General features: G+C 46.3%; 1 protein-coding gene across 2 annotated transcripts in view; it reads left to right on the forward strand.

The window, feature by feature from the left end:
* LOC139418685 (CHM Rab escort protein) overlaps positions 1–23,838 on the forward strand; it is a 34,128-nt gene extending 10,290 nt beyond the window's left edge. For both annotated transcript variants that reach the window (XM_071168329.1, XM_071168330.1), the window contains exons 8-15: positions 3,788–4,010; positions 8,210–8,287; positions 13,645–13,749; positions 14,464–14,527; positions 15,761–15,857; positions 17,842–17,955; positions 22,397–22,554; positions 22,791–23,838. In XM_071168329.1, coding sequence (XP_071024430.1) covers positions 3,788–4,010; positions 8,210–8,287; positions 13,645–13,749; positions 14,464–14,527; positions 15,761–15,857; positions 17,842–17,955; positions 22,397–22,554; positions 22,791–23,063 — 1,112 coding nt within the window. In that variant the 3' untranslated portion in view covers positions 23,064–23,838. The remainder of the gene's footprint in view (positions 1–3,787; positions 4,011–8,209; positions 8,288–13,644; positions 13,750–14,463; positions 14,528–15,760; positions 15,858–17,841; positions 17,956–22,396; positions 22,555–22,790) is intronic.
* The last annotated feature ends 1,576 nt before the right edge of the window (positions 23,839–25,414 follow it).

The raw sequence follows: 25,414 nt of genomic DNA on the forward strand, positions 1-25,414 counted from the left end.
TCATGATAAACTGTAGACGATATTATTTACCCAAAAAGTTTTAAATCCATCATACCTAATTTCTACCAGCATGTCAGCTGAGGCGAAAAAAACCTCTAGATTGCCTTTACTCCACGGATAGAAACACATATAAAGCTCTCTCTCGCCCTCCATTTGACAAATCTGACCATAATGCTATCCTCCTCATTCCTGCTTACAAGCAAAAACTCAAACGGGAAGTACCAGTAACGCGCTCAATACAGAAGTGGTCCGATGAATCTGATGCTCAGCTACAGGACTGTTTCGCTAGCGCAGACTGGAATATGTTCTGGGATTAATCCGATAACATTGAGTAGTTTACCACATCAGTCATCGACTTCATTAATAAGTGCATCGACGATGTCATCCCCACGGTGACCGTATGTACATATCCCAACCAGAAGCCATGGACTACAGGCAACATCCGAACTGCGCTAAAGGGGAGAGCTGCCGCTTTCAAGGAGCGGGACACTAATCTGGACGCTTATAAGAGATCATGTTATGTCCTCCATGAACCATCAAACAGGCAAAGCATCAATACAGAACTAGGATCGAATCATACTACACCGGCTCTGACGCTCGTTGGATGTGGCAGGGCTTGCAAACTATCACGGATTATAAAGGGAAATCCAGCCGCAAGCTGCCCAGAGACGCAAGTCTACCAGAGGAGCTAAATGCCTTCTATGCTCCCTTCTAGGCAAGAAACAATGAACCATGCATGAGAGTACCAGCTGTTCCGGACAACTGTGTGATCACGCTCTCCGTAGCCGACGGGAGTACGATTTTTAAACACATTAACATTCACACAGGGCCAGATGGATTACCAGGATGCGTACTCTGAGCATGAGCTGACCAGCTGGCAAGTGTCTTCACTGACATTTTCAACCTCTCCCTGACCCAGTCAGTAATACCAACATGTTTCAAGCAGACTACCATAGTCCCTGTGCCCAAGAACGCCAAGGTAACCTGTCTAAATGACTATCGCCACCTTGGCACTCACATCTGTAGCCATGAAATGCTTTGAAAGGCTGGTCTCAACATCATCATCCCAGACACCAAGGACCCACTCCAATTATACTCCAATCATACTACCCCAACAGATGACGCAATCTCTATTTCACTCCAAATTGCCCTTTCCCACCTGGACAAGAGAAACACCTATGTGAGAATGCTGTTCATTGACTAAAGCTAAGGTAAGTTCCCTGGGACTGAACACCTCCCTCTGCAACTGGATCCTGTACTTTCTGATGGGCTCCCCCAGATCGTGAGGGTAGACCAACGCATCTGTCACGCTGACCCTCAACACGGGGGCCCCTCAGGGGTGCGTGCTTAGTCACCTCCTGTAATCCCTGTTTACCCATGACTGAGAGGCTGCGCACGACTCCAACAACATCATTAAGTTTACCGACGACACAATGGTGTCCACCTGACCACCGGTGATGAATAGACCTGGCAGTGTGATGCCAGGACAACAACCTCTCCCTCAACAAGACAAAGGAGATGATCGTGGACTACAGGAAACTGAGGGCCGAGCACGTCCCCATTCACCTCGGGGCTGTGGTGGAGCGGGTCGAGAGCTTCAAGTTCCTCGGTGTCCACATCACTAAGGATCTATCATGGTCCACACACCAATGAAGTTGTTAAGAGGGCACAACAACCCCTCTTCTCCAGGAGGCTGAAAATATTTGGCAGGGGTCTTCAGATCCTCAAAAAGTTATACAGCTGCACCATTGAGAGCATCTTGACAGGCTTGCATCACTGCTTGGTATATGGCAACTGCTTGTCATCCGATTGCAAAAACTACAGAGGGTAGTGCGTATGGCCCAGTACATCACTGAGGCCAAGCTCCCTGCAATTCAGGACCTCTATACCAGGCGGTGTCAGATGAAGGCCTTAGAAATTGTCAGACTCCAGCCACTCAATTCATAGACGGTTTTCTCTGCAACCGTACAGCAAGCCGTGCCAATGCACCAAGTCTGGAACCAACAGGACCCTGATCAGCTTCTACCCCCAAAGCCATAAGACTGCAAAATAGTTAGTCCGGGTAGCTATTTGGCTAATTATCTGCATTCACCCTTTTTGCACAAACGTCTTTTACCCATCACATACGCTGCTGCTACTGTTTATCTGCCACTTTATTCCTAGTTATGTGTACATACTGTATCTCCCTCAGTTACCTCGTATCCCTTGCAAATCAACTCTGTACTGGTACCCCGTGTGTATAGTCAAGTTATCATTACTCATTGTGTGTTTATTGTTACTTTTATTATTACGTGTTTTCGTTTTCTACACTGAACAAAAATATCAACGCAACAATTTCAACGATTTTACAGAGTTACAGTTCATATGAGGAAATCAGTCAATTGAAATAAATTCATTAGGCCCTAATCTATGGATTCGACATGACTGGGAACAGAAATATGAAGATGTTGGTCACAGATATCTTAAAAATAATAATAGGTAGGGGGCATTATTCAGAAAACCAGTCAGTATCAGGTGTGACCACCATTTGCCTCATGCAGCGCGACACATCTTCTCATAGTTGATCAGGCTGTTGATTGTGGAATGCTGTCCCACTCGTCTTCAATAGCAGTGCGAAGTTGCAGGATATTGGTGGGAACTGGAACACGCTGTCGTACATGTCGATCCAATCCAGAGAATCCCAAACATGCTCAATAAGTGACATGTCTCGTGATTCCAAGAATTGTCTAGGTATCCTTGCGACGTGGGGCTGTGCATTATTATGCTGAAACATGAGGTGATGGCGGCGGATGAATGGCAAAATGTTGACATCAGCAAACCGCTCGTCCACACAACGCCACAACGCCAGATGTCTGCCATCTGCCCGGTATAGTTGAAACCGAGATGAATCTGTGAAGAGCACACTTCTCCATGGTGCCAGTGGCCATCGGAAGTGAACATTTTCCCGCTGAAGTCGGTTACGTCACCGAACTGCAGTCAGGTCAAGACCCTGGTGAGGACAATGAGCATGCAGATGAGCTTCCCTGGAACAGTTTCTGACAGTTTGTGCAGAAATGATTTGGTTGTGCAAACCCATCAGCTGTCTGGGTGGCTGGTCTCAGACGATCCCGCAGGTGAAAAAGCCAGATGTGGAGGTCCTGGGCTGCCGCGATTACACGTGGTCTATGGTCGGTTGGACGTACTGCCAAATTCTTTAAAATGACATTGGAGGTGGCTTATGCTAGAGAAATTAACATTCAAGTATCTGGCAACAGCTCTGGTGGACATTCCTGCAGTCAGTATGCCAATTGCACGCTCCCTCAACTTGAGACATATGTGGCATTGTGTTGTGTAACAAAACTGCACATTTTAGAATAGCCTTTTATTGTCCGCAGCACAATGTGATGATCATGCCGTTTTAATCAGCTTCTTGATATGCCACACTTCAGGTGCATGTATTATCTTGGTGAAGGAGAAGTGCTCACGAACAGCGACGTAATCTCATTTTTGCCCAACATATGAGAGAAATAAGCTTTTTTTGTGTATGGACAACCTCTGGGATCTTTTATTTCAGCTCATGAAACATGGGACTAAGACGTTACATGTTGCGTTTATATTTCTGTTCAGTGTAGAACCTTTTTATTTTATTTCTCTCTGCATTGTTGAGAAGGGCCTGTAAGTAAGCATTTCACTTACGTAACTCTAAACCTGTCGTTTATGAAGCATGTGACAAATAACATTTGGTTTGATGAATTGATCTCTCTCCATCTTAGGCCTCTCCCTCACTCCTACCTTCTCTCCTCTCCAGACTTCTCGGAGCATTCCTTCTGGGACTTCCTGCAGACCAAGAAGCTGACGGAGAACCTGCAGCATTTCATCCTTCACTCTATTGCCATGGTGATCCCGGAGGTGGGCACGGTGGAAGGCCTGAGAGCCACGCAGCACTTCCTGCGTTGTCTGGGGCGCTACGGCAACACGCCTTTCCTGTTCCCCCTCTACGGCCTGGGGGAGATCCCTCAGTGCTTCTGCAGGTCAGTGGTTCCTCATGTCTGGGTTTACCTCACACCCCTGGTACATGATGATGAGTCTATCCTACTGTACATAACAAAATGTCCACACGACTATAAAGTCACTGAATTCCAACTATGTGTTTGGATTGGGGGCCAGACCTATTTTGACAGGGTACTAGAGATGGGAGGTGATTTTTGTGATTAGGGGGATGGCGATGAGACCTGGGTTTGTGCTCTGACTTCGAGGCTCTCTGCTCCGCTGGGCTCTCTGGATGGCAGCTTTTAGCACATCAGGTCTTCAGGGAGCTCTCCTGTGAAACTGTAGCACTTAGAGCCGAGTGAGCTTCAGGATGTGTCCCCCACGGCTGCTGCTCATACTGGGCCATGGCGGCTCACAGCCAGGCAATGGGAGAACAGCTCCCCAATGGCCGTGGATGCAGCTGGATATAGCCTAGCCTTGAACACTTGTCTCGGGGTTATGCATATGACGGCCTGCCTGCCTGCCTGCATTTCCATCCTCTGAATGGGAGATATCCACACCATGGAGGTGTGTTGAGCTGAATGCATGGGTGCCAACATCCCGAGCGGAGCTGCACATACAACAGAGCAGCCTTGACCCTGGAAATGGAAGGTAATGTTATTTTGCAGCTGCAGTGCTGTCATAGTCAGTGCCATGCATCTGCGATGCAATCCATTTGCATCCGACTAAATCCACCATGGAGATTGGCTGCACACCTCGCGGTACAGAGGCGTTATAACACAGACCGGGTTTTAACCTTAAATTAATCATGTTGGAAATGAGGGCAATATGTGCTTGAGCTGTGAAATGCATTTATTCCCTGAGAAACTGGTTTTGGTTGAAGCAATTATTGCAGAATTGTTGCTTTATTATAATAAACTTTTTTTTGTTCTAGTTATTCATAGACAATTATGAATACATAGTTGTAACAACAGAATGGAGCCATGTCTTGCTCGTCTGCTTTTACCTGTCAGAGTACATGTAGAGACATAACTCCAACATGTAAGAGATGGAGGTTGGATTCATCTTCTACCTGACTTTTAGAATTTTAATAAAGGTTCCTCTGCTCGAGGCTCAGTCATTTGCATATTTGATTTTCCCACTCCTTCCCCCTAATCTACTCCTCCGACGTTCAGATAAGCAAGGCAAAGAGCCGACACATGATCACACCTGTCTGTCGCCGCACAAATCTCTGTCTCTCTCCCTCTTAGTGGCAGTGAATCTGTTGTTCATGCATACTGGATTGCCATGTCTTTATTTTTGTTCTACAGGTGGTAACAGTTGGAATTGAGCTGTTACTTTAAACTCCCTAGTTTTTAAAATATTTTTGGAATAAAAACGTAACGCCTCACCTTGAGCTCAAACCCTGACTCTGTTGGTCTGTAGTCGAGGTCATTTTTGTTCTCAGTGTCTCCTCCCAAACAGTGTAGGTAGCGAAGGTTCCAACGTTTTGTGTTTTTGGAACATTAGAACGGTGAAGAGGTGGATGGAGAGGACAAGAAGAAGAAGCAGTAGAAAATGTCTGAAAGTGATGAACAAAAGAAGCGGGGTAGGGAGTCCGAGGTAGAAAAAGTATTTGAGAGCGATGTGAGTGAGGGGTGGAAGGGAGGCGGGATCATCCATCAATGTGATACCTGCCTTGCAGGTGATGGATGGATAGATGGCCGTGCAAACTCAATAATGCTCACTCTCTCAGGTTATTCACAGATCAGCGAGCAGCACTGCTAATAAAGTGATGAAATGCTTTTGTGTCCTTGCCTGGATTATTCCTCAAGTTTTGACAGGGAAGACTCTTTTTAATTTCTAAATAACCTTTGGCGCTTTGACTGCAGTAGTCCGTCTTCTGCCTCTGTCCCTCGCACCGTTCTATGGCGTGTGACCGCGGGGGGTGGGGGGAGTTAGACCTCCATTCATTTACCCTGAAAAAGAATTTGGCCGTGACACGCTTTGATTTGCATGCCGTGTTGCCACGCTCCAATCAGACAGCAGAGTCAGAATGAAACAGATTGAGAGGATGGGGAAATGCATTAATTAGTGCAGATGATTGTCTGTTGAGCATTCAGTCACAGATCATATTTCCTCATCTTTTTTTCCCCCACTCATGGAGCAATAAACATCTAATTTATTCGGATCCAACAGGATTTAATTTTGTGCAGAAGGCCTCGCCAGGCGGCATGGTGCTTTGTTTTCTTTTAATTATTGGCCAACCATTAGCCCCCCACTCTGCCTCCCAGCTCCCCAGATTACAGCAGAATCTTCCAGCAATGATTTTGACAGGTAAGTGCTCTGTGTACGCACTGTAATTTTGTTTGTTTAGCGTGTCCTGGACATGGTGAGGATTTATTGTCCACGTCCGTGACTGCCGGTAAAACCCTCTGAAAAGCATCTGAAATCCTCCCAGGACCCTTTTAAAACCTCCCACCCTTTTCTCCTGCTTGGCCGTGGTGGAAGAATGTATGCATCTACAGAACCCTCTCTTCCACCGGGTCTTCTAAGGGTTGAGTCTGGGCTTAGTTCAGCACTGGAACATCTACAGGAGACCCATAGGGAGTTTCAGGAGACCCAAAGTGAGCTTGAAGCACACGGTATTGCTAAGCAGTGCTCCTCAATGCACCCACTCTCTCGTCCACTTTACAGATTTATCTCTGAACTGTAAAGGAACCCGAATGTATCATTTTTCAAGCATTTCTCCATCGGAGGAGGAGGTATGCACAGCACTTGCTGGCCCTACAGGTTTGTCAAAGGTTGAGAGAAACACCCCCGGACGTCAATGTCATGACTATGAGATGAGAAGTCTAGCGAACACTGCAGCGATTCAAGACCTAGAGGTGGACACGTCCAGTGTAAACTTGTAAATGCGTTCTCTGCCATCGTCTAAGGTATGGGATTGAGTTGTCAAGAAAATGAGAACTGCCAGCCCTTTTTCTAAGGCTGTTCTATTTATTTCTGCCTTGCTTGAGATACTGCCGCTAGAGCCTCAAGCTTATTTCTGCTCTTGTTACATTACCTTTTAATTACAGAAATAACTAGTTGGAGGCAGTTGTTTTGTATGAGAGGGGAGAGGAGGGTTGTCGAAGATTTATTTTGGATGTGACCTTCTCCACACTAGCTACAGCTGTAATCAGTGGAATTAATAGCGTAATCAAATTATACACAAACTCATAAATCATCGCCGAGCGCACTGTCACGGAGTTCGGCTATTAATGGCCCCTATTGTTTTGCCACCGTATTAAAAAATCACGTCCCCTGATTCCCGCCTTGATAGGAACTGAAATGCCATTTAGAGGCTATAAAGACCGGGGGCTCAGAGGGGTCCCAGATTTTCACAACTGTTAATTTAGCAGCGATGCAGAGTGATGTCGCAGATGCCAAAGGGGGGGGGGGGGGGGGGGCGGGCGAGTCAGTGCCGGCCGCGCTTCAACGGCGCCTTTTCAGCCGGGGGATGGCATCATTGGGACAGACAGCGGCCAGTTAATTAGAGTAATATCAGCTTAAACGTCTGTCAGTTAGGGTTAATGACATCAAAAGGGGTTCCCTGGCGTCTGAATGGGGTTCTGTAGAGGCCATGCGATGGGCCTGGATGATTGCCTGTGAGTTTTATTCTCTTGATGTTTTATTAAGATGCCATGTCTGGTAATTCATCTATGGGGCAGGTACAAACCTTTTTTAGGAGCATCGTGGTGGTTGTCTGTGAGGTAGGCGTGTCTTGGTCCCTCCTCTCCATTCCTCCCTCTGTTTTCTCTCGACCTGCTCTCCCCAGTCCGTCACAGCTGGCAGAGCTCCCTTAAACCCCAGCCATCTCTCTCCGTTATTCCCACTGTGTTGAAAGAGCCCGTGCCAGGCTCATAGACCTGTGCTGTGCTGACCTGTATGCAGCTGCGTCTCTGTGGGTGGGAGCGCACATTAACCTGGCCAAAGCGCACAGTCTGCACTGTGTTCGCCACTGTTTTACTTCAAAGTAATTCAACCCAAGTACACTTGATTTTTGCAAAGTTTTGCCAAAGCAAGGATCATCCACAGTTTTTATATGTAACTGTCACCATCATTAAGTTGTTTGAGGTGATTTGAAAAAAGTTACATTTATTTGTCAAATACACATTTTGGAGTATTTTTATAATGCATTGCAGTGAATATCCTATATGTTTATTCACTGACTGGCCACTGTCTTAAAGGACTTGTCTCTTTTGTGTATTCTTCTCAGGATGTGTGCTGTCTTTGGAGGGATCTATTGTCTTCGCCACTCAGTTCAGTGTCTGGTTCTGGACAAGGAGTCCGGCAAGTGAGTATTCCATCGCCAATTCACCACAACACACACCCCTCCCCCTCCACAATAAAGAAGTGTGAGAACAAAAAAAAAGTGAGAACAAAGCAGTAAAAGAGAGATGGATTTGTGTTCAGGGCTGAGATAACAAAAAAGCTGCCCTGTTCTCGTCAAGCCCCTTTGTTCCAGCCCTCCAATCAGGGAGCAACCTCGATTAGAAGTAATTTGTGTATGTGGTCCTCCAAAACAAGGAAAGAAGACGGGGTCCGGAATATAGATACGAAATTAATTCTCTGGGAGACGGGAGAACCAAACCCCCCCACCCCCCACCTGAAGCAGCCAAGCTCGGAAGACAAATCACAGGCCCTGCCACTTGGGCTGGCGATGAGTGATGCTGGTTTTTCCTCGTGGCCTTACCTCCACTAATTGATTTTCATCTGAAGACAAAAAAGCCCTCTGTTACTGCCTCTTAAAAAATGAGAGTTCATCTCCAGTCTCCCTTGATTAATCTGCGCTGATAATGTGCGTCAGGCCCTACTAGAAAGCCCTTTTAATGAGTTTCAAAGGTAGATTGTTGTCATAAACTAGGTTAGATTAGTTTTTTTTTTTTTGGAAGGCTCGATATTGAGATTCTTTCATCTTGGTGGTGGGTGACCCTGGGGGCCAGGAATCTTGTGGTGGAGGAGTGTCGTGAGGAGTAATACTGTATGTGCTCTCTCTCTCGTTCTAATACTCGGCCCAAAGACTGAAACTCCCAGCCCCTGTCTCTACAGCCGGTCTCTGATGTTGGCCATTGGGGAAATACTGCCTTCTGGGACCTCAGACTGGAAAGTGCAGTTCCTTTGATAATGTGTTCCTCTTTGTGCAAAATGCTAATGGTACTCAAGTCTTTGGTTACGGCTTTCTTTTTCATTTGACGTATCCACATGCAGCCGGTTGGGATTTCCTAGAGTGCTCGTGGTTCATGGTTTTTATCTACTTACTACCCAGCGCTCTGCGACGCCTAATGCACACGCCACACACTGACTGGTCCCCTCTAGTCAAAGCGCAATTTTTAACACATTGATATGTGCAAAGTCAATGGCAAGCGCTAAGGCACAGACCCGAGTCAGAACCAGCCCCAGTCTCTCATAGTTTTCTGTGTGAACGGCGTTTCAGGTTGGAGCTGATCCAATGCCATGTCAGTCAGCGCTAGAGAGAAGTCCATAAACGAGCGGTGAGGCGTGGCCAAGAGGGCCCGCGCCGTTCTCCACGTGCGCCGCACAGGTGTCTACTCTGCTCCTTGTTCCAAGGCAAGCCTAATACATCATCAGTGGGGGAAAAAGTTTTGCGAAGGTGGAAAAAACTGGCAAGGTGTCTGCCAGGCTGAACAATGATTTTAATTTCCCCGGCGTCATAAATTACCTCCTTATGTCTCCTCTTATTACATACATAAAGCTGAAAAGGGTAGAGGGAGATTAATAATGCAGCACCAGCAGTGGATGATGTGACCTAACATCCCAGCTGCCACTCGTCTGTCCTGTCCTGGACCTGCTCCTCCACACTACTACAGCAGACACCTGCACCGTCTGTCCTGTCTGTCCTGTCTGTCCAGTCTGTCTTGCCTGTCTGCCTGTCTGCCTGTATCTCCTGACTCCACTGACCAGCCGCTTCACTCCTGTCACTATCCATCCCTTAGTCTTAATGCGCTTTGATCCTAGTCACTTCCAACAGAGGAGAACTTGCCTGTGACAGTCATGTCCGGTAAGTCATGCGGGAGGGGAGGGGTTAGTTTGTTTCACTTGGCCAAAGTAAAGAGTTCCTTCCAGTTGAGATGTTTATCAAAGTCGTAACTGTTCATGGCTGTGTATAAGGCTGTGACCGTGATTGCTATGTGTGTGACTTGCGTGCTTTATGAACACTGTTTATGAACTACAGTTCTGATCAATAAAGCCTGCCGTGGCCTTGTGGGTAGAGGGACGGTAATCATACTATTAGATGTTAGTTCCAAGCTGGACCTTTTTTTATGTCTCGGCTCAGGTTATGCCTCCAGGTGTGCGGATAACAGGGGATATACATTTAGTGTTGAAGCACATTTACACATTTACATTTTCGATACTTAAGATCGAAAATATTAGTTGTGTTTATTTAGATATATTGCACTCGTGAAGGTACTTTCCAGGATGCGTTTTTTTTTGCTTCAAAAAACCGTGGGTGTTCTCTCAGGGATGTGAAGGTTGTGGCCTGTATCCCGTCTCCTATATCCCATATCCCACTCCATTGGTTTAGGATTGATTTGAACTGCCAGCTCCCACTGCCAAGCCCCCTCCTAGTAAATAAATCTTCATTTACATAAACAGTCCATCCTGCAGTCAATCTCTCCTAGGTGAGGATTATTCGGAGGGGTGCGGTTTGGAGGGGGGTGGGAGCGAGCGTTTTGGAGTGCCGCTTGCCTTCTCCTTTATTGTGTTGTGAAAGTCCATTTCAAGGATGTCACCCCAAGCCCATTAGTTTGGATAATGAGCCCTATAAAGCACATTTATAACTCTTGACATAACAAGCAGACAGATTCCCCACCGTTCCCCCTCTGTCGGAGAGGAGCAACGCAGGAAGGTCACTGCTGCTGCCCAGGACTGGGGGCTCAGAGGCTCGCCTCCCCTCATCCTGCCTCTCCTAGCCTCACCTCGCTCGCACTGGCTAACTCACAGATTGCACCAATCTGGCCAATGTTTTGGGTTCTGTTTTGTGCTTGCATTGTTTGGACACAAAAAAAAAGAGAACGTATTCAACTCTGGCTTTTCTTACAAAGATTAATGAATCAGCCCAGGCCATTTGTATTTGTTTCGACGGTGGTGCATTGAGAAGCTGCCAAAACAATCCTTCTCTTTTGTGCTGGACTATAGGCTGTAATGTTCTGAGGCACAGATGCCAACTGTTTTCCCTTTCTTTTTACAAAGGTCATTAATTAATACCATCTCATGAAGCATACAGCTCAGGTCGGTAAAGGTGTTTGGTATAACAATGGAGTGTTTATTTTTGTGTTGGCCATTTTTTTTCCTTCCCCCCGGACTAAAGGTCCTGACGCTTCTGATCATGTTCTACGCATGTGTTTATTTGTTTATTCTCTACTTTACGCACACGTCTCTGCTCTACTGGGGCGGCAGGTAGCCTAGTGGTTAAAGCGCTGGGCCAGTAAACGAAAGGTTGCTGGATCCCCGAGCTGACAAGGTTAACAAAATCTGTCGTTTTGCCCCTGAACAAGGCAGTTACCCCACTGTTCCCTGTAAATAAGAATCTGTTTTTAACTGACTTGGGTAGTTAAATAAAGGTTCAATTTCAATTTAAATAAAAAATACTTGTAGAGAACAGGCTACTCTGGGGAATGGTTCTCAATTAATAATAAATAATGAAGTTCGATCAAAGCTGAATCAATGTCTACAAGATCACACAATGACAGAATATAACGTTACTGTAATAAAAAAACACCACTACATTTTTTTCTTTCATGTGGCCAAAACGGCACGCACCACTAGGCAAAATACACAGGGAGGCTATGTTAGTTTGTTCAAGGTGAGATTTCACCATTTTTCAAACAGCACCACCCCAACATCAACATATGTGAAAATGGCTTTTCTATGTTTTGTAGTAAAAAAAATATATAGAGGAAAACAAGTGTTTCCAATGACATCAACCAATTAGCGGGCAATTTCTACTCATAATTAGTTAAAATCGTGACGCACATTGATGACATCATTAGTGTATCCCCCCCCCCCCCCCCCACAAAACATAGAAACGCGTCACTTTCACATATGTTGATGCTGGAGGTGATGAATATGAAGTAGACATTTAGAGAAATGTCCCTTTAACACAATATGCTAAAACATGCTCACTGTACATCATTCAAAACAACACTGTACGCTACTTCACTGTATAACTCTAAATGCATATCCCCATGAAACCGATTTGAGATCAAATGGATGGTATGTAGATGCTGCATGGCCATTTCACTGGTAAAACTTAGAAGAATTATCATTCATGATTGACTGTGGGAAATGTGAAGGGAAGGAGACCAAAGAAATGTGTCCGTAATGTATAGGTAAAGAAACGCATGCACAGAACTTGATCCGAACATGCTTTGGGACCTTTCTAATCCGGGGGTCAGGGACAAGTCGTATCCGACACCACTCAATAAATGCAAATCAAAATCGCATCTGCAGACTTAGGCAACATATTTCTGGCATACTCCTGAGGACCTGTAATACGCCCACGCCATTCTGTTCACGGGTGGACTCATAAGCCACAGTCCCCGCTGTTAAATCCGTGGGGCGGGTTTAGGGTCATGAAATATTGTGTGGAGGATGAAGGGCGGCTGGTAGGTGGTGGGCGGGTTGAATAAAGAGAAAACAATGCATTAAAAAAAAAAATCCAGAAATGTATAGTTTTAGTGCAATTCATATCTGTAGGCTACATTGAGTTTTTTCTTTCATTCTTTTTTTATCTGGCATTCGTGTGTAAGCCTAAGCTTTAGGGCCTAACTGTATGAGTGCCAAATACACGCCAATCACCAAATGCTTTTGGGACTTTTGGGCAGAAAAAGTTAGTCGTCCCACTGAGGCAAATAAGACAAATTGGGAACTGTACATTTTCTCTATTTGCGGGTTAGAATCGGGTGCATGCCTCCGATTTTCACTGGCATACAACTGAGTGTACAAAACATTAGGAACGCCTTCCTAATATTGAGTTGGGCCCTCAGAACAGCCTCAATTTGTCGGGGCATGGACTCTACAAGGTGTCGAAAGCGTTCCACTGGGAACCATGTTGACTCCAATGCTTCCCGCAGTTGTCTAGATGGCTGGATGTCCTTTGGGTGGTGGACCACTCTTGATACACACGGGAAACTGTTGAGCATGAAAAACCCAGCATCGTTGCAGTTCTTGACACATTCAAACCGGTGTGCCTGGCACTTGTCACCCTGTTCAAAGGCACTTCAATCTTTTGTCTTGCCCATTCACCCGCTGAATGGCACACATACACAATCCATGTCTCAAGACTTAAAAATCCTTATTTAACTTGTCTCCTGCCCTTCATCTGCACTGATTGAAGTGGATTTAACAAGTGACATCAATAAGGGATCACAGCTTTCAACTAGATTCACCATGTCACTCCATGTGATGGAAAGAGTTTGTACACTCCGTGTTTAGTCGGGCAGTTGCAGATGGGTTATTAGCTGGTGCGGGTGACATACTTAATATAAAATAATTAAAAAAGTTATGAATTAATTTTAAATAATAAGTAAAACTATTTCACTCATATTGTAATTTTTGGTCATATTTCATAAAAATCTGGAAACACTGGACAGTTACTTTTTAATGTTTTTTTTCTTCCCCTTGTTTAAGGTGCAAAGCTGTGATTGACACTCATGGTCAGAGAATTAGCTGCAGTCACTTTGTGGTGGAGGATGGCTACATCGGGGCAGACCAGAGGAAGAACACGGATTCCAGGTGAGAGTGGCTCCCAATACTCCTCCTCAGCACCTTCTCTACCTAGCCATTGATACTGGTCTCACCTACAGTTTCAGGCAGCACATTAATTTAGTGAGAACAGTGCATAGCCTCCATAGAGGTGACATTTCTCGTGAAGTCAACTTGCGAAAAGGGGTCTCTGTGCCGATAACGGGGGGATCTTTCCTCAGGTCTTTTGTGCGGTAGGACAGTTTCAGTGGTGTCATGGTGAAAGGGCTGATTATCCCAGACACACTCCACAGACCTGGCTGCAGGTGACTGGGCTCTGCTTTGCTTTGCTCTGCTTTGCTCTGCTTTGCTTTGCTTTGCTCTGCTCTGCTCTGCTCTGCTCTGCTCTGCTCTGCTTTGCTCTGCTCTGCTCGCCACACCGCTGCCTGCCTCCGTCAATGGAGACCTTGACATTTACACCACTGACCCCAATTAAAGCATGACTAATGCTCTTAAAGACAGCAGCGCAGAATGACTGGGCCGGGCCCGGCCAGAACCAACCCGGCCACTGTTCTGTTGTAGCATGGCCCAGACTGGACTGTCTCACAGCCAAAATCTACCGCAAAAACACCCCCCAAAAAACAAGAAAGGAAAACAGTGCTGTAATAATCTAATAATATTGGTGCTGCTGTATTTTTTTTCTCTCTTACTGTTGTGCCCCCCCCCCCCCTTCCTCGCTTTCATCCATCCTCTCTCTTTTCACAGGCAGATATCCAGAGCGGTCCTCATCACAGACCGGTCAATTCTGCCATCCGATTCTGAACAGCAGGTTGTTATGTTCTCCATATGGCTCGTCCCCTATCCTGTGTCCCACACAAAGAGATGTTTTGACATATTCAAAGGGACCCCCCCCCCCCCCCCTTACAAGCACAAAATACATTTAAATGCTATTCAGATATCCAGTGTGGCTTAGCGGTATTCCTGCCGAGCCTGCACTTTTTTTGCTACTCCTGTTGTTTTGCATTACATTATATTTTATGCTCTATCACATTTGTATAGATTCTTGGTCCGCGTTCAAGTTCTCAGCGCAGAAACAGCAAAACATCAAAGCTAATTTGGGAGATCACTACAATAGTTCTGACGTGCGGCTGTCTACCGTTTTAAGATCTCCAAATAAATTGCGGAAAAAGTAACCAGTTCAATGAAAGCCCCCCCCTAATGCTGTTTGTTGTGACTGGTTTGGAATTTGATAAAATAATCCTACCGGCTGGAGAATGGGAATTGACATACTAGCATTAGGTACGCTAATTTGAGTGCCAGTCTTCGATATGGATATGAAAAACATGGAATAATGGCATAGAACACGTTGAATGAAATCTGATCAATCCAATTCCCCTAATGTGTCTGCATAAAGAGAATATATCCATTGAATTTTCATCCCTTCTTTCATGGCACAAGTTTTTTTCTTTTTCTTCTCCCCGGCTAAAATCCGGCTTTGAATATCACTCACAAAGGACAGAGGGAAAACCGTGTGTAATTTCTGCTCATTAGGTAGTGGGGAGAATATGAAATTAATTTCTGTGTCTTGACACAGTGTGGAAATGGAATATTACATGACTGTGTGACAAAACGTAATTAAATATGGTCTCTTTTGTAATTAGCTGTTGGATGGTCCTGTGGAATGACAGTGTGGACCGAGGCAGATACAAGGGGGAGATTGGCCCTGGCTGTCTCTGTCCCCTGCTTTTCCCCTCATGGGAGAAACTGACTTTCCTTCCTTAAATTTGTCCACTTGATTAAAAAGGAGTGATTTCACTCCTGCTCCAGCCAGAAAGGACATTATAATAACATCCAGGGGATTCATATAAAAGGATTACAGGGATCCCATTACTTAGAACTGCAGTTTGGTAATAGGCTTTAGGATTGTCTTGCACACTTCATTAGGGCTGTGTGTGTGAGTGCCTTACGGAAGCACTGCACTTTGTGTGGTTCAACTCTCTGTCGGTCTGTCTAACGTACCTGTCTGTCTAACGTACCTGTCTTGTCTCTATATGCACTGTAGATCTCCCTGGTCACTGTGCCTCCCGTGGAGCCTGGTGGTCCCTTGGTCCGTATCATAGAGCTCTGCTCTTCCACCATGACCTGCATGCTAGACACCTGTGAGTCCAGCTGCACCCCGGCCACTCACCCCTCTCACCCACCCACTGCCCGGGACAGGGGATAAGGGGGGGGGGGGGGGGGGGGGGGTCGTATTAGGCAGCGCCATCTACATAGAGGGCCGTTGTTTTAGAAAGGTAATTCCACGATGCTTAGAGGAGGCAGTTCTGGCGGACTAGCTGACATCAGGGTTGTAAGGCAGACTAGAATTAATAGAGGAAATGAGACTGAAAACCAAGATTGAGAGAAGTGGGGTGAGTGAATGATAGTGTCTCTGAACGTTCCATCTCCTGTGTGTGTACAGAGCTTTGGATCAAACTGCTGCTGCTTTACCGGGTCACTGAATCAGTCGTTCAGACAGCTGGAAATATGACCCGGTTTTCCCTTTGAATTGTGGCTCCAGTATCAACGACGACGATGATGATGATTCCATCGTTAACCGTAGTGTTATTTATGAGTGTTATTGTTTTTAGCAATCTCGGTATTATTTCCCAGTCAGTCATCATACTTAGATAGATGAGCAATGGTGACAGCTGCCCAGTGACCATCTCCATCTCCATAGGGGAGCTGGGGTGGGCGAGAGGGGAGTAATCAGCAGAAGTCCACTCCCTCACTCTAGGAATAGAGTCTGGAATGATGGAATTGTGAAGTGGAGCCATTGCTCCTACTGTGTGTGTGTGTGTGTGTGTGAGAGAGAGAGGATGGAGATGGATAGCTGTAGCATCCCTTAAGTAATGTAGTTCTACCTGAGTGGATCAGTTGCAATCATAAGATGATGATGAGCTTGACAGGCCTGCGACACACACACACACATAAGGTAAACCATTCATCTGCATTGAATGATACTTGCAGAGTTTACAGTCTACAGAATATCTATTTATACTGGTGAATATATACCAGGCCAATCTGATCCGAGTGTCTTCCTCAAGGGCAACTTGGCTTCCTGGGATTTGAACTAGCAACCCAATGGGAACAATGGTGTTTTCCCATTTTCAAATGGAAATTTGGCCATGAAATTAGCTGTCTTAACAGTAAAGTCTTCTCTCCCTGGCTACTTTAAAACTTAAAGGCCTGAAGACAGCAGATATGCATCCTGATTCTCCATCTGCTAGCTTAGTTTCCCACAGAACGAGCATCAAGTGTCTCAGTGGACAGCCCTGCTGTACAACAGTGTAATCCTACCAACTCTCCTGGTCTTTTTTGTTTGGGCCCTGAGCTGACAGAGTGGAGGGCCTCCAGAGTCCCAGTGTGAGTAGAGTGTCACATACGTCCTCTGAGCAGCATCTCCATGGACCCTCTGGCCAATGACGCACCTCTCATCCCACTGGGGAGGCCTGTATCCTCCATTCACCCTCTATACCCCCCCCCCTTCCAGCCAGCACGGCACAGTCAGGAGCTATCTTGTTCCCATTGCTGTTGATGCTCCTTTTGAACCCCCCCCCCCCCCAAAAAAAAAAAAACCTGTCAACCTGCGAGAAAGAACAAAAAGGAGAGGAGATGGAGCCCTACAGTTGTCTTGAGCTCTTGGGATTGCCCAGGATCCTACTCTCTGGATCCCAGCGCTGCCACCGTTAACATGGTGTTCACAATACCGCCCTGCAGGAGCGGGGCTGAACGCTTTGAAGATGAAACCACCTCTTCCCCCCTCTGAGGTCCAAACTCCATGCATCCAAAGCCCAGCTCCCTCCAACCCCATCCTCTCTGGGCACTTTTCATGGAACAGTCCCAGCCATGCTGCGGAGGACACACTGACATGGCCTAGCTGTGCAGTGTGTTAAGGAATAGGTTGTTTGGGAACTGACTGGAGAGTAATTAGACAATGTTCCATCTCTTTAGGGAAGGTCCCGCTCACATGCTACAGGATAGACGGGCTGATGTGAACCTGGAGGACAACATCTGCTAAATGACGCAACAATGATATTCTGCTTGGCTAATTGACACCGGGTGTGTGTGTGTGTGTGTTCTTCGTCTACCTCCCTCACACAGATCTGGTGCACCTGACATGTTCCTCTGCCTCTGGCTCCGCCCAAGAAGACCTAGCTCCTGTGGTGTCCAGGCTCTTCCACACACCAGCTAGTCCTGGAGAGGAACCTGCAGAAGGTACAGTAGGAAATGAAATGCTCACCTGACCCCCCCCCCCCCCCCTTTTTTTATACCCTCAAATATCCATCTAACCTCTCTTCCCCTCTCCTGGCTTGATTTTACATACCACCACCTTCACACATCACTGTCACTACTCGATTCAAAATAATGTGCTCAGATGTTCTAAGTACCTCATTCCTAAAGAAGAAAGATCAGGCTAGTTTGTAGTTGGGTGAGAATGCGCTGACATTTGTCGGGGTTTGCATGGAGACGTCATCAGTAATACAGATGATTGATATTGATGGCTGCGTGCCAAACTGGCGTTAGGCCGTTGTCCCATTGATTCCCATTACCTTCTGTCAGGCTCGGCTTGGTTCCTTGATGGCGAATTAGCACACGACCTCGGACGGAACCTCCTCTTATTACGCCGAATTATAGATATACTGCTTCAACATGTTCCTCTAGAGATGTTTCCCTGGACCTACTTTATGTCCTTAGGGTTCTCACTTGTCATGGAGCTGTGTTGTTTTTGTCAACAGTTTCTTTCATTTAACACACAGAGCATGAGTATGGATCTTTTTGAGCATGGATTAAATGAAGTATATCAGTTGATCATCTTGGCCTCCTTGGGTGCTTCCTTTTTGTGAGTAGCCAGCCTTTTGAAGCTCGACAGATCATTTTTTTCCCTCTCACACACCGGCCACCATTCATTCTAGCCTGAGCGCAAACCCTCATGCTGGCTTTCTACCTACAGAACAGAATTGGGCACAGTATTTACTTAGCAAGGAATGGAGTGGAAATGTAATGTTTAATTAGCTCCAGCATCCCATTTGGCCTGGACTCATAACTTATGAATCTGTCTCCCTCATGGGGAACAAATTTGCCTCGAGAAGCAATAACTTTTGCCATTTTGGATTTGAAACCATTTATTGCTACTTAATGCAGATAAATCTAATATGTTGGAGTAGTCAGTTGTGTTTTTACCGAGGCGGGGATCGGTTTTGTCCGTGGTAGGTTATGGCTTTTCTCAAACCTCGTTGAGGTCAGTTAAAATAGCAGCTCCATTCTGTCCGAAACCAACACAGAGATCCACAAGCCATTTGTTGTTTTATTGCTGTTTCTCTACGGCTGTGAGACAAGGTCATCACGAAAGTGACAGGCGTGATTGAGATCCCTCTCCTTTTCTCCTCTTTCTCTGACATCCTCATTCCCTTTTCACCACCACATCTATTTTCTGACTCATCATCTCTCTCTTTTTCTGCTCCCCCTTTAAAAAAAAAAATCTCTCTCCCTTTCACCCCGTCTCTGTCTCTGTTCCTTCATTTTGCTTTCTCCCTGCCTGTGTGTACACACGAGTCTCTCAGGTGGTAGGCCAGCGCCGTGCAGTGCAGTGTGGGGCTGTGCTCTGTGACGCCACCCTTTTTATCACAGGAATGAGGTAGTAGTATTTTAATTAAAATGTCAGAACAAATACTGTGAGAGTTATTGAGGATGAATCACTAGATAAGGGGAGCAGTGGGCCAGAACAGGTCAAAGAGACAAAGTCACCTGGCTGGCTGGCGGCTCCTCATTCATCCACTGGGTAGGAGGTGTGGTGCTGCGGGGGGGTGCACAGCAGAGGCTCTGGGGGGGTGGAGGTTGCAGAAGGTTAGGGGTAGGGCTGGAGCAGTCGGGGGCAGGTGCACATCTGGCAGGTGCATATCTATGAGCAGGATGAGGACAGGTTGGATTGGGCTATCTCCTACTCTAGATGATCCCACTGGCTCCTACTCTAGATGATCCCACTGGCTCCTCATCTAGATGATCCCACTGGCTCCTCCTCTAGATGATCCCACTGGCTCCTCCTCTAGATGATCCCACTGGCTCCTCCTCTAGATGATCCCACTGGCTCCTCCTCTAGATGATCCCACTGGCTCCTCCTTTAGATGATCCCACTGGCTCCTCCTCTAGATGATCCCACTGGCTCCTCCTCTAGATGATCCCACTGGCTCCTCCTCTAGATGATCCCACTGGCTCCTACTCTAGATGATCCCACTGGCTCCTACTCTAGATGATCCCACTGGCTCCTACTCTAGATGATCCCACTGGCTCCTACTCTAGATGATCCCACTGGCTCCTACTCTAGATGATCCCACTGGCTCCTACTCTAGATGATCCCACTGGCTCCTACTCTAGAGGATCCCACTGGCTCCTAGTCTAGATGATCCTGCTCTAGCCACTTCATTGGAAAATGAGTTTGAACCAATGCAGCGTTGTGAAATCCGGTGTTTTTAAAGAACGAATGCATTCCAGAAGAGACTGTGTGTTGATGTGTGGTGGCAGGCCGCCCAAGCAGAGAGCCAGTGGGTGTTAGAGGTGGCTGATATTTGGGGGTGTTAAGCTCCAGGCGTGTAAAGGGCCCCGTCAGGAGCACAGCTCTATGCTAATCTGACATTTCTCACATCTGTGACAGGGCTGTGTGGAAAAACTAAACAATGATGTCTAAGACGTCGTTGGTGTGTATTTGGTCAGGTGTGTGTGTGTGTGTGTGTGTGTATAGGTGTTGTTTGTGTATTTGGTCAGGTGTGTGTAGGTGTCGTTGTTTGTGTATTTGGTCAGGTGTGTGTGTGTGTGTGTGTGTGTAGGTGTCGTTTGTGTATTTGGTCAGGTGTATGTGTGTAGGTGTCGTTGTTTGTGTATTTGGTCAGGTGTATGGGTGTAGGTGTCGTTGTGTTAGTGTGTATTTGGTCAGGTGTATGGGTGTAGGTGTCGTTGTGTTGGTGTGTATTTGGTCAGGTGTGTGTATTTGGTCAGGTGTGTAGGTGTCGTCGTTGTTTGTGTTGGTGTGTATTTGGTCAGATGTGTGTTTGGTCAAGTGTGTGAGTAGGTGTCGTTGTTGGTGTGTATTTGGTCAGGTGTGTGTAGGTGTTATTGTTGGTGTGTATTTGGTCAGGTGTGTAGGTGTCGTCGTTGTTTGTGTTGGTGTGTATGTGGTCAGGTGTGTATTTGGTCAGGTGTGTAGGCGTCGTCGTTGTTTGTGTTGGTGTGTATGAGGTCAGGTGTGTGTGTGTAGGTGTATGGAGAAGATGTGTGGATGGACAGGGGTGTATGTTGAGGTTGGGTGTATGTAGTCAGGTGTATGGAGAAGATGTGTGGATGGACAGGGGTGTATGTGGTCAGGTGTATGGAGAGGATGTGTGGATGGACAGGGGTGTATGTGGTCAGGTGTATGGAGAAGATGTGTGGATGGACAGGGGTGTATGTGGTCAGGTGTATGGAGAAGATGTGTGGATTGACACGGGTGTATGTGGTCAGGTGTATGGAGAAGATGTGTGGATGGACAGGGGTGTATGTGGTCAGGTGTATGGAGAAGATGTGTGGATGGACAGGGGTGTATGTGGTCAGGTGTATGGAGAGGATGTGTGGATGGACAGGGGTGTATGTTGAGGTTGGGTGTATGTGGTCAGGTGAATGGAGAAGATGTGTATGTTGAGGTTGGGTGTATGTGGTCAGGTGTATGGAGAGGATGTGTGGATGGACAGGGGTGTATGGAGAGGATGTGTGGATGGACAGGGGTGTATGTTGAGGTTGGGTGTATGTGGTCAGGTGTATGGAGAAGATGTGTGGATGGACAGGGGTGTATGTTGTGGTTGGGTGTATGTGGTCAGGTGTATGGAGAAGATGTGTGGATGGACAGGGGTGTATGTTGAGGTTGGGTGGCCTTTTGAAGTGTCGTCACGTTGATGGTGCCACACCTCTGCTGCTCACCAAATTAACTAAATCACTCTGCTACCCAAGGCAGGAAAAGTAACACATATTATAATTGTGTGACATTTTGGTAATGACCACACTGACATTTCAGACTGACACCTTTTTCCCTCTCTTTCTTTGGGTACCTTTTTTTTTGGTCCCTTACATTTTAAAGGGTAATGATACAGAATGACGGTTTTTACGCTTTGAAAACCAGGAGCCTTCTCGCAGCTCCAAATCATCCTCTCTCGTTTTTGTTTGACCGCTTCAAGTCTCACTCACGGACCGATCAAAGAGTGTCAAGAAACACTTTCCCATGTGCCTTGTCGGCAAACCAAATGTCACCCCATTAACAGGAATCATGCTTCCCCACAGATAAGATGTGTTGAAAGGAGCCTGTTAAGTTCCCGTCTCTTCTCAAACACTGACGGAAATATTCCTCCAAGACTAAATTGGCACCATTATGGCTGAGCATTTCTACCTGAAAATATGAATTTGAGTTAATGATTCAATTGTTTGGTAACTTACTGTTATCTAGGGAATTTGTTTCACCGGCAGACGTGAGCTGCATCCGTATAGCGGTAACATACATCATATGTTCCCAAAACATTTCAGCTAATGTCAGGTGATTCCTCCGTTGATCTTCAGTGCGACTTCTGTCCGTGCACGGCTCTCTGTAGAAATCTGAACACTACATTACATTCATGACGCCGGTCCTTCCCCCATCCAGGAGAGGAGGAGAGCAGGGGACCGACGGTGCTGTGGGCCCTGTACTTCAACATGAGGGACACTTCTGCTGTGGACAGGAGCAGCTATGACCTGCCCAGTAACGTACATGTGTGTGCCAGCCCTGATACTGCCCTGGGCAGTGACCACTCAATCAAACTGGTAAGTGAAATGTCCTAGAGATATATACATTTTTTTTTACTGTCACGCTAAACTTGTAAGAATTGCGTTCTTTAACGTTTATCATTGTTAAAAATTTAGCAAATAATTGGCTAGCGATGACTTGCATCACTAGCCTGGAAGTGTACTGTCCAATGGGGCTGATGGTGTAGATTGAGTTGTCCTCACCTGTCTTTGTTGTGTGTGTTCGCCGTCGTCTGTCATCTCTCTCTCTCCAGGCCGAGGCAGTGTTCCGCCAGCTTCTCCCTGACGAGGAGTTCTGCCCCCCGGCCCCCAACCCCGAGGACATCATCTACGATGGGGATGGGCCCCAGGGGGAAGGCCCGGGCTTTGAGGAGGCTGCACCAGCAGAGGGTGCTGGTGCCCAAGGAGGAGAGAGCGCTGGGAGGCAGGAGGGAAAGGAAGCAGTGGGAGCAACGAAGGGGGCGGGAGACTCCGTAACACCGGAAACTGGGGCTGGGGATGAGCCGAGCCCCACCAGCGATGAATAGCCCCACGCACCCCCCTCCGTGTACAAACAGACTGCTGCCTTCTGCCTCAGAGTCCTGGCATGCACAGCAGTCAGTCAGCACTCCTCTGAAGGCATAGCTGGACTCTGTGGTCTTGGTAACCACATAGCGTTCTCATCCCCAGAAAGCCTTAGAGGGATCATCTTCACCATCCTTGATGTGGTCACCTGCAGAGACATTTATATATATACATATATACAGTATTTACATTGATATGCACAGTATATTAATGGAGTCATTTCTTTACTGGGCACTATATAGCAGCCTGCTCACTGTATTTTTCCTCTCACCTGAGGTTGATGTAAAGGTTCTTCTGAGTGGGGGGGGCTGTTCTTTCTAAAAGCCGTTGCATTGTGATGTGTGTTCTTAATCAGGGTCTCTGGCTTAGAGCCCAAAGAAATGGTTGCCTTTTTCCTTTTTGCACTCACGTTAAGAGTTTCGCTCAGCCAGAGAGGACGTGATGCTGTTTTGTTTCCCGCCTCTTGTGTATGTCTGGAATGGGTTTTCTGGGCGTTTTTAAGGCCTTACAGGAAGTATGAGACGCCTCATCCTCAATAAGAACCCCCCGAAACACTGGGCAGGGATAGCCTCGCAACGCAACTTGCATGTTTTCACACACACACAATTGTACTCGAACCCCACGTCTCTTTTAATGTGCTTAAGTATTTCAACTCTGTTCTCTCATGTGTATTGTCGCTGTCACTATCCTTTTTAAAAGGTTGACAACCATTAAAGTGCTACCGAACAACGGCTCCTGTATCTCGTTTTAGAAAGTCATTTACAGTGAAGTTGGAGATCAGTTTCCAACTGAATTGGAAGAGGAGAGGTAACAGAACAGAGGCAACAGCAGCAGACGGAGCGCTCCAATGACACGCCCCAGCTCTGTGGCTTTGACAGGTGTGAGCCAATTTCCGTTCGGGAAAAAAATCTGATACAACTGTAACAATGTGTGATGTGGCTGCAGCTGTCGGCGGAGCACGACACACTCACGTTAGCAAGGTGTTCCTGCTTCCAGAACAAACAAAGCTCCACAGTTTACCTGGAAAGAAAGGGAGGTGAGAGAGGAGCGAGAAAGGGAAGGTAGAGAGCGACGGGTTTGATGACATTTGTTTTGTGGTGGCGTGACAGAACAGATGGCTCATTACGCCTGTGAATGCTCTGCTCACGGGGCTTTGTTTTGCCGTAATTTGATCTCCGCTCTGTTGAGAGTATTTACAGATTCAAGGGAGATGAATTACTGTAAAACACATGGCTGGGTCATTAAGAGCTGGCAAATATGCTCTCTATTGGAGGAGAGGATAAAACTAAAAACAACATTGAGGGGAGGATTATCAAGCTACATCTAGAGTAGGAATATAGTAGTAGTAGTATTTTTCTTACGGTATATGTTCTGTTGTTTGCTTAGCTTAGTGTCACATACCTGACTATTCCTGGAGACAATGTATGGCTTTTGTGCTGGATATCTGGGCCTGAAGGCTATAGAGAGGAGCAGGCCTCACTGTCTCCTCCGTAACATCAACAAACACTGCAATGTCACCCTCATCTGTTACGGCAGTCAAAGACCTTTTAGAGCAGGGCATCAAATCAAACTGACATATCCTCATTCAAACATACTTCCCACTTAATAATCGCTTGTATTTCCAGGATATTTTCCTCATTTAGTGTCACCATTTAGTGTTTGTAGACTCATTGTTCTTGTTTTTCTCCACTTAGTGAACCAGCCTCTCAATGGTATCATTGGGAATCAATTTTCTGCATGGAGAGTCGTGACATTAAAATGCAAAAGGGTAAAGAGAGCCACAGGCTAGACACCTAGCGGGGCAGATTTCACTCACTCTATGGGGGGCAGACTCATAGAGACGGCAGAGAATGTGCTCTTATGCACAGTAGATTTTTTTTGTGACAAGAAATGCTTTCTGTAGATTTCTTCAAAGATAATTTACATCAGACGTCCTTTTCTGTGGAATGCTGCGGAAGAGTTTCTTAGGAATTCAAACATTCTGAACTTGTTTCAAACATGATCATTGGTGAACACCCAAATCAGTGAAGTTACTATACAAACCCTGTACAGTAATGAATTACGCAAAGGAGTGTTTTTCACATTCTTAACTTGTTTATTTACATTGTCCCTACCTAGTGAATGATCTCCGATTGAGTGAATGATCTCATTTGTACTATTAAACAATCATTAGCCATTCTGCCTATGGAAAATACAACGGGTTCTTTAGAATGTTACTCTCCAGTAAAATATTATATAGAATAGAGGGTAGACCTTCAGTCAGATTAGTTTTTTTGCAAAGACCTGTCCCAGCTAGTTCACAGTCCTGAGTGAC

Source organism: Oncorhynchus clarkii, chromosome 10, assembly GCF_045791955.1.
Source record: "Oncorhynchus clarkii lewisi isolate Uvic-CL-2024 chromosome 10, UVic_Ocla_1.0, whole genome shotgun sequence".
Classification (NCBI taxonomy): Eukaryota; Metazoa; Chordata; class Actinopteri; order Salmoniformes; family Salmonidae; genus Oncorhynchus; species Oncorhynchus clarkii.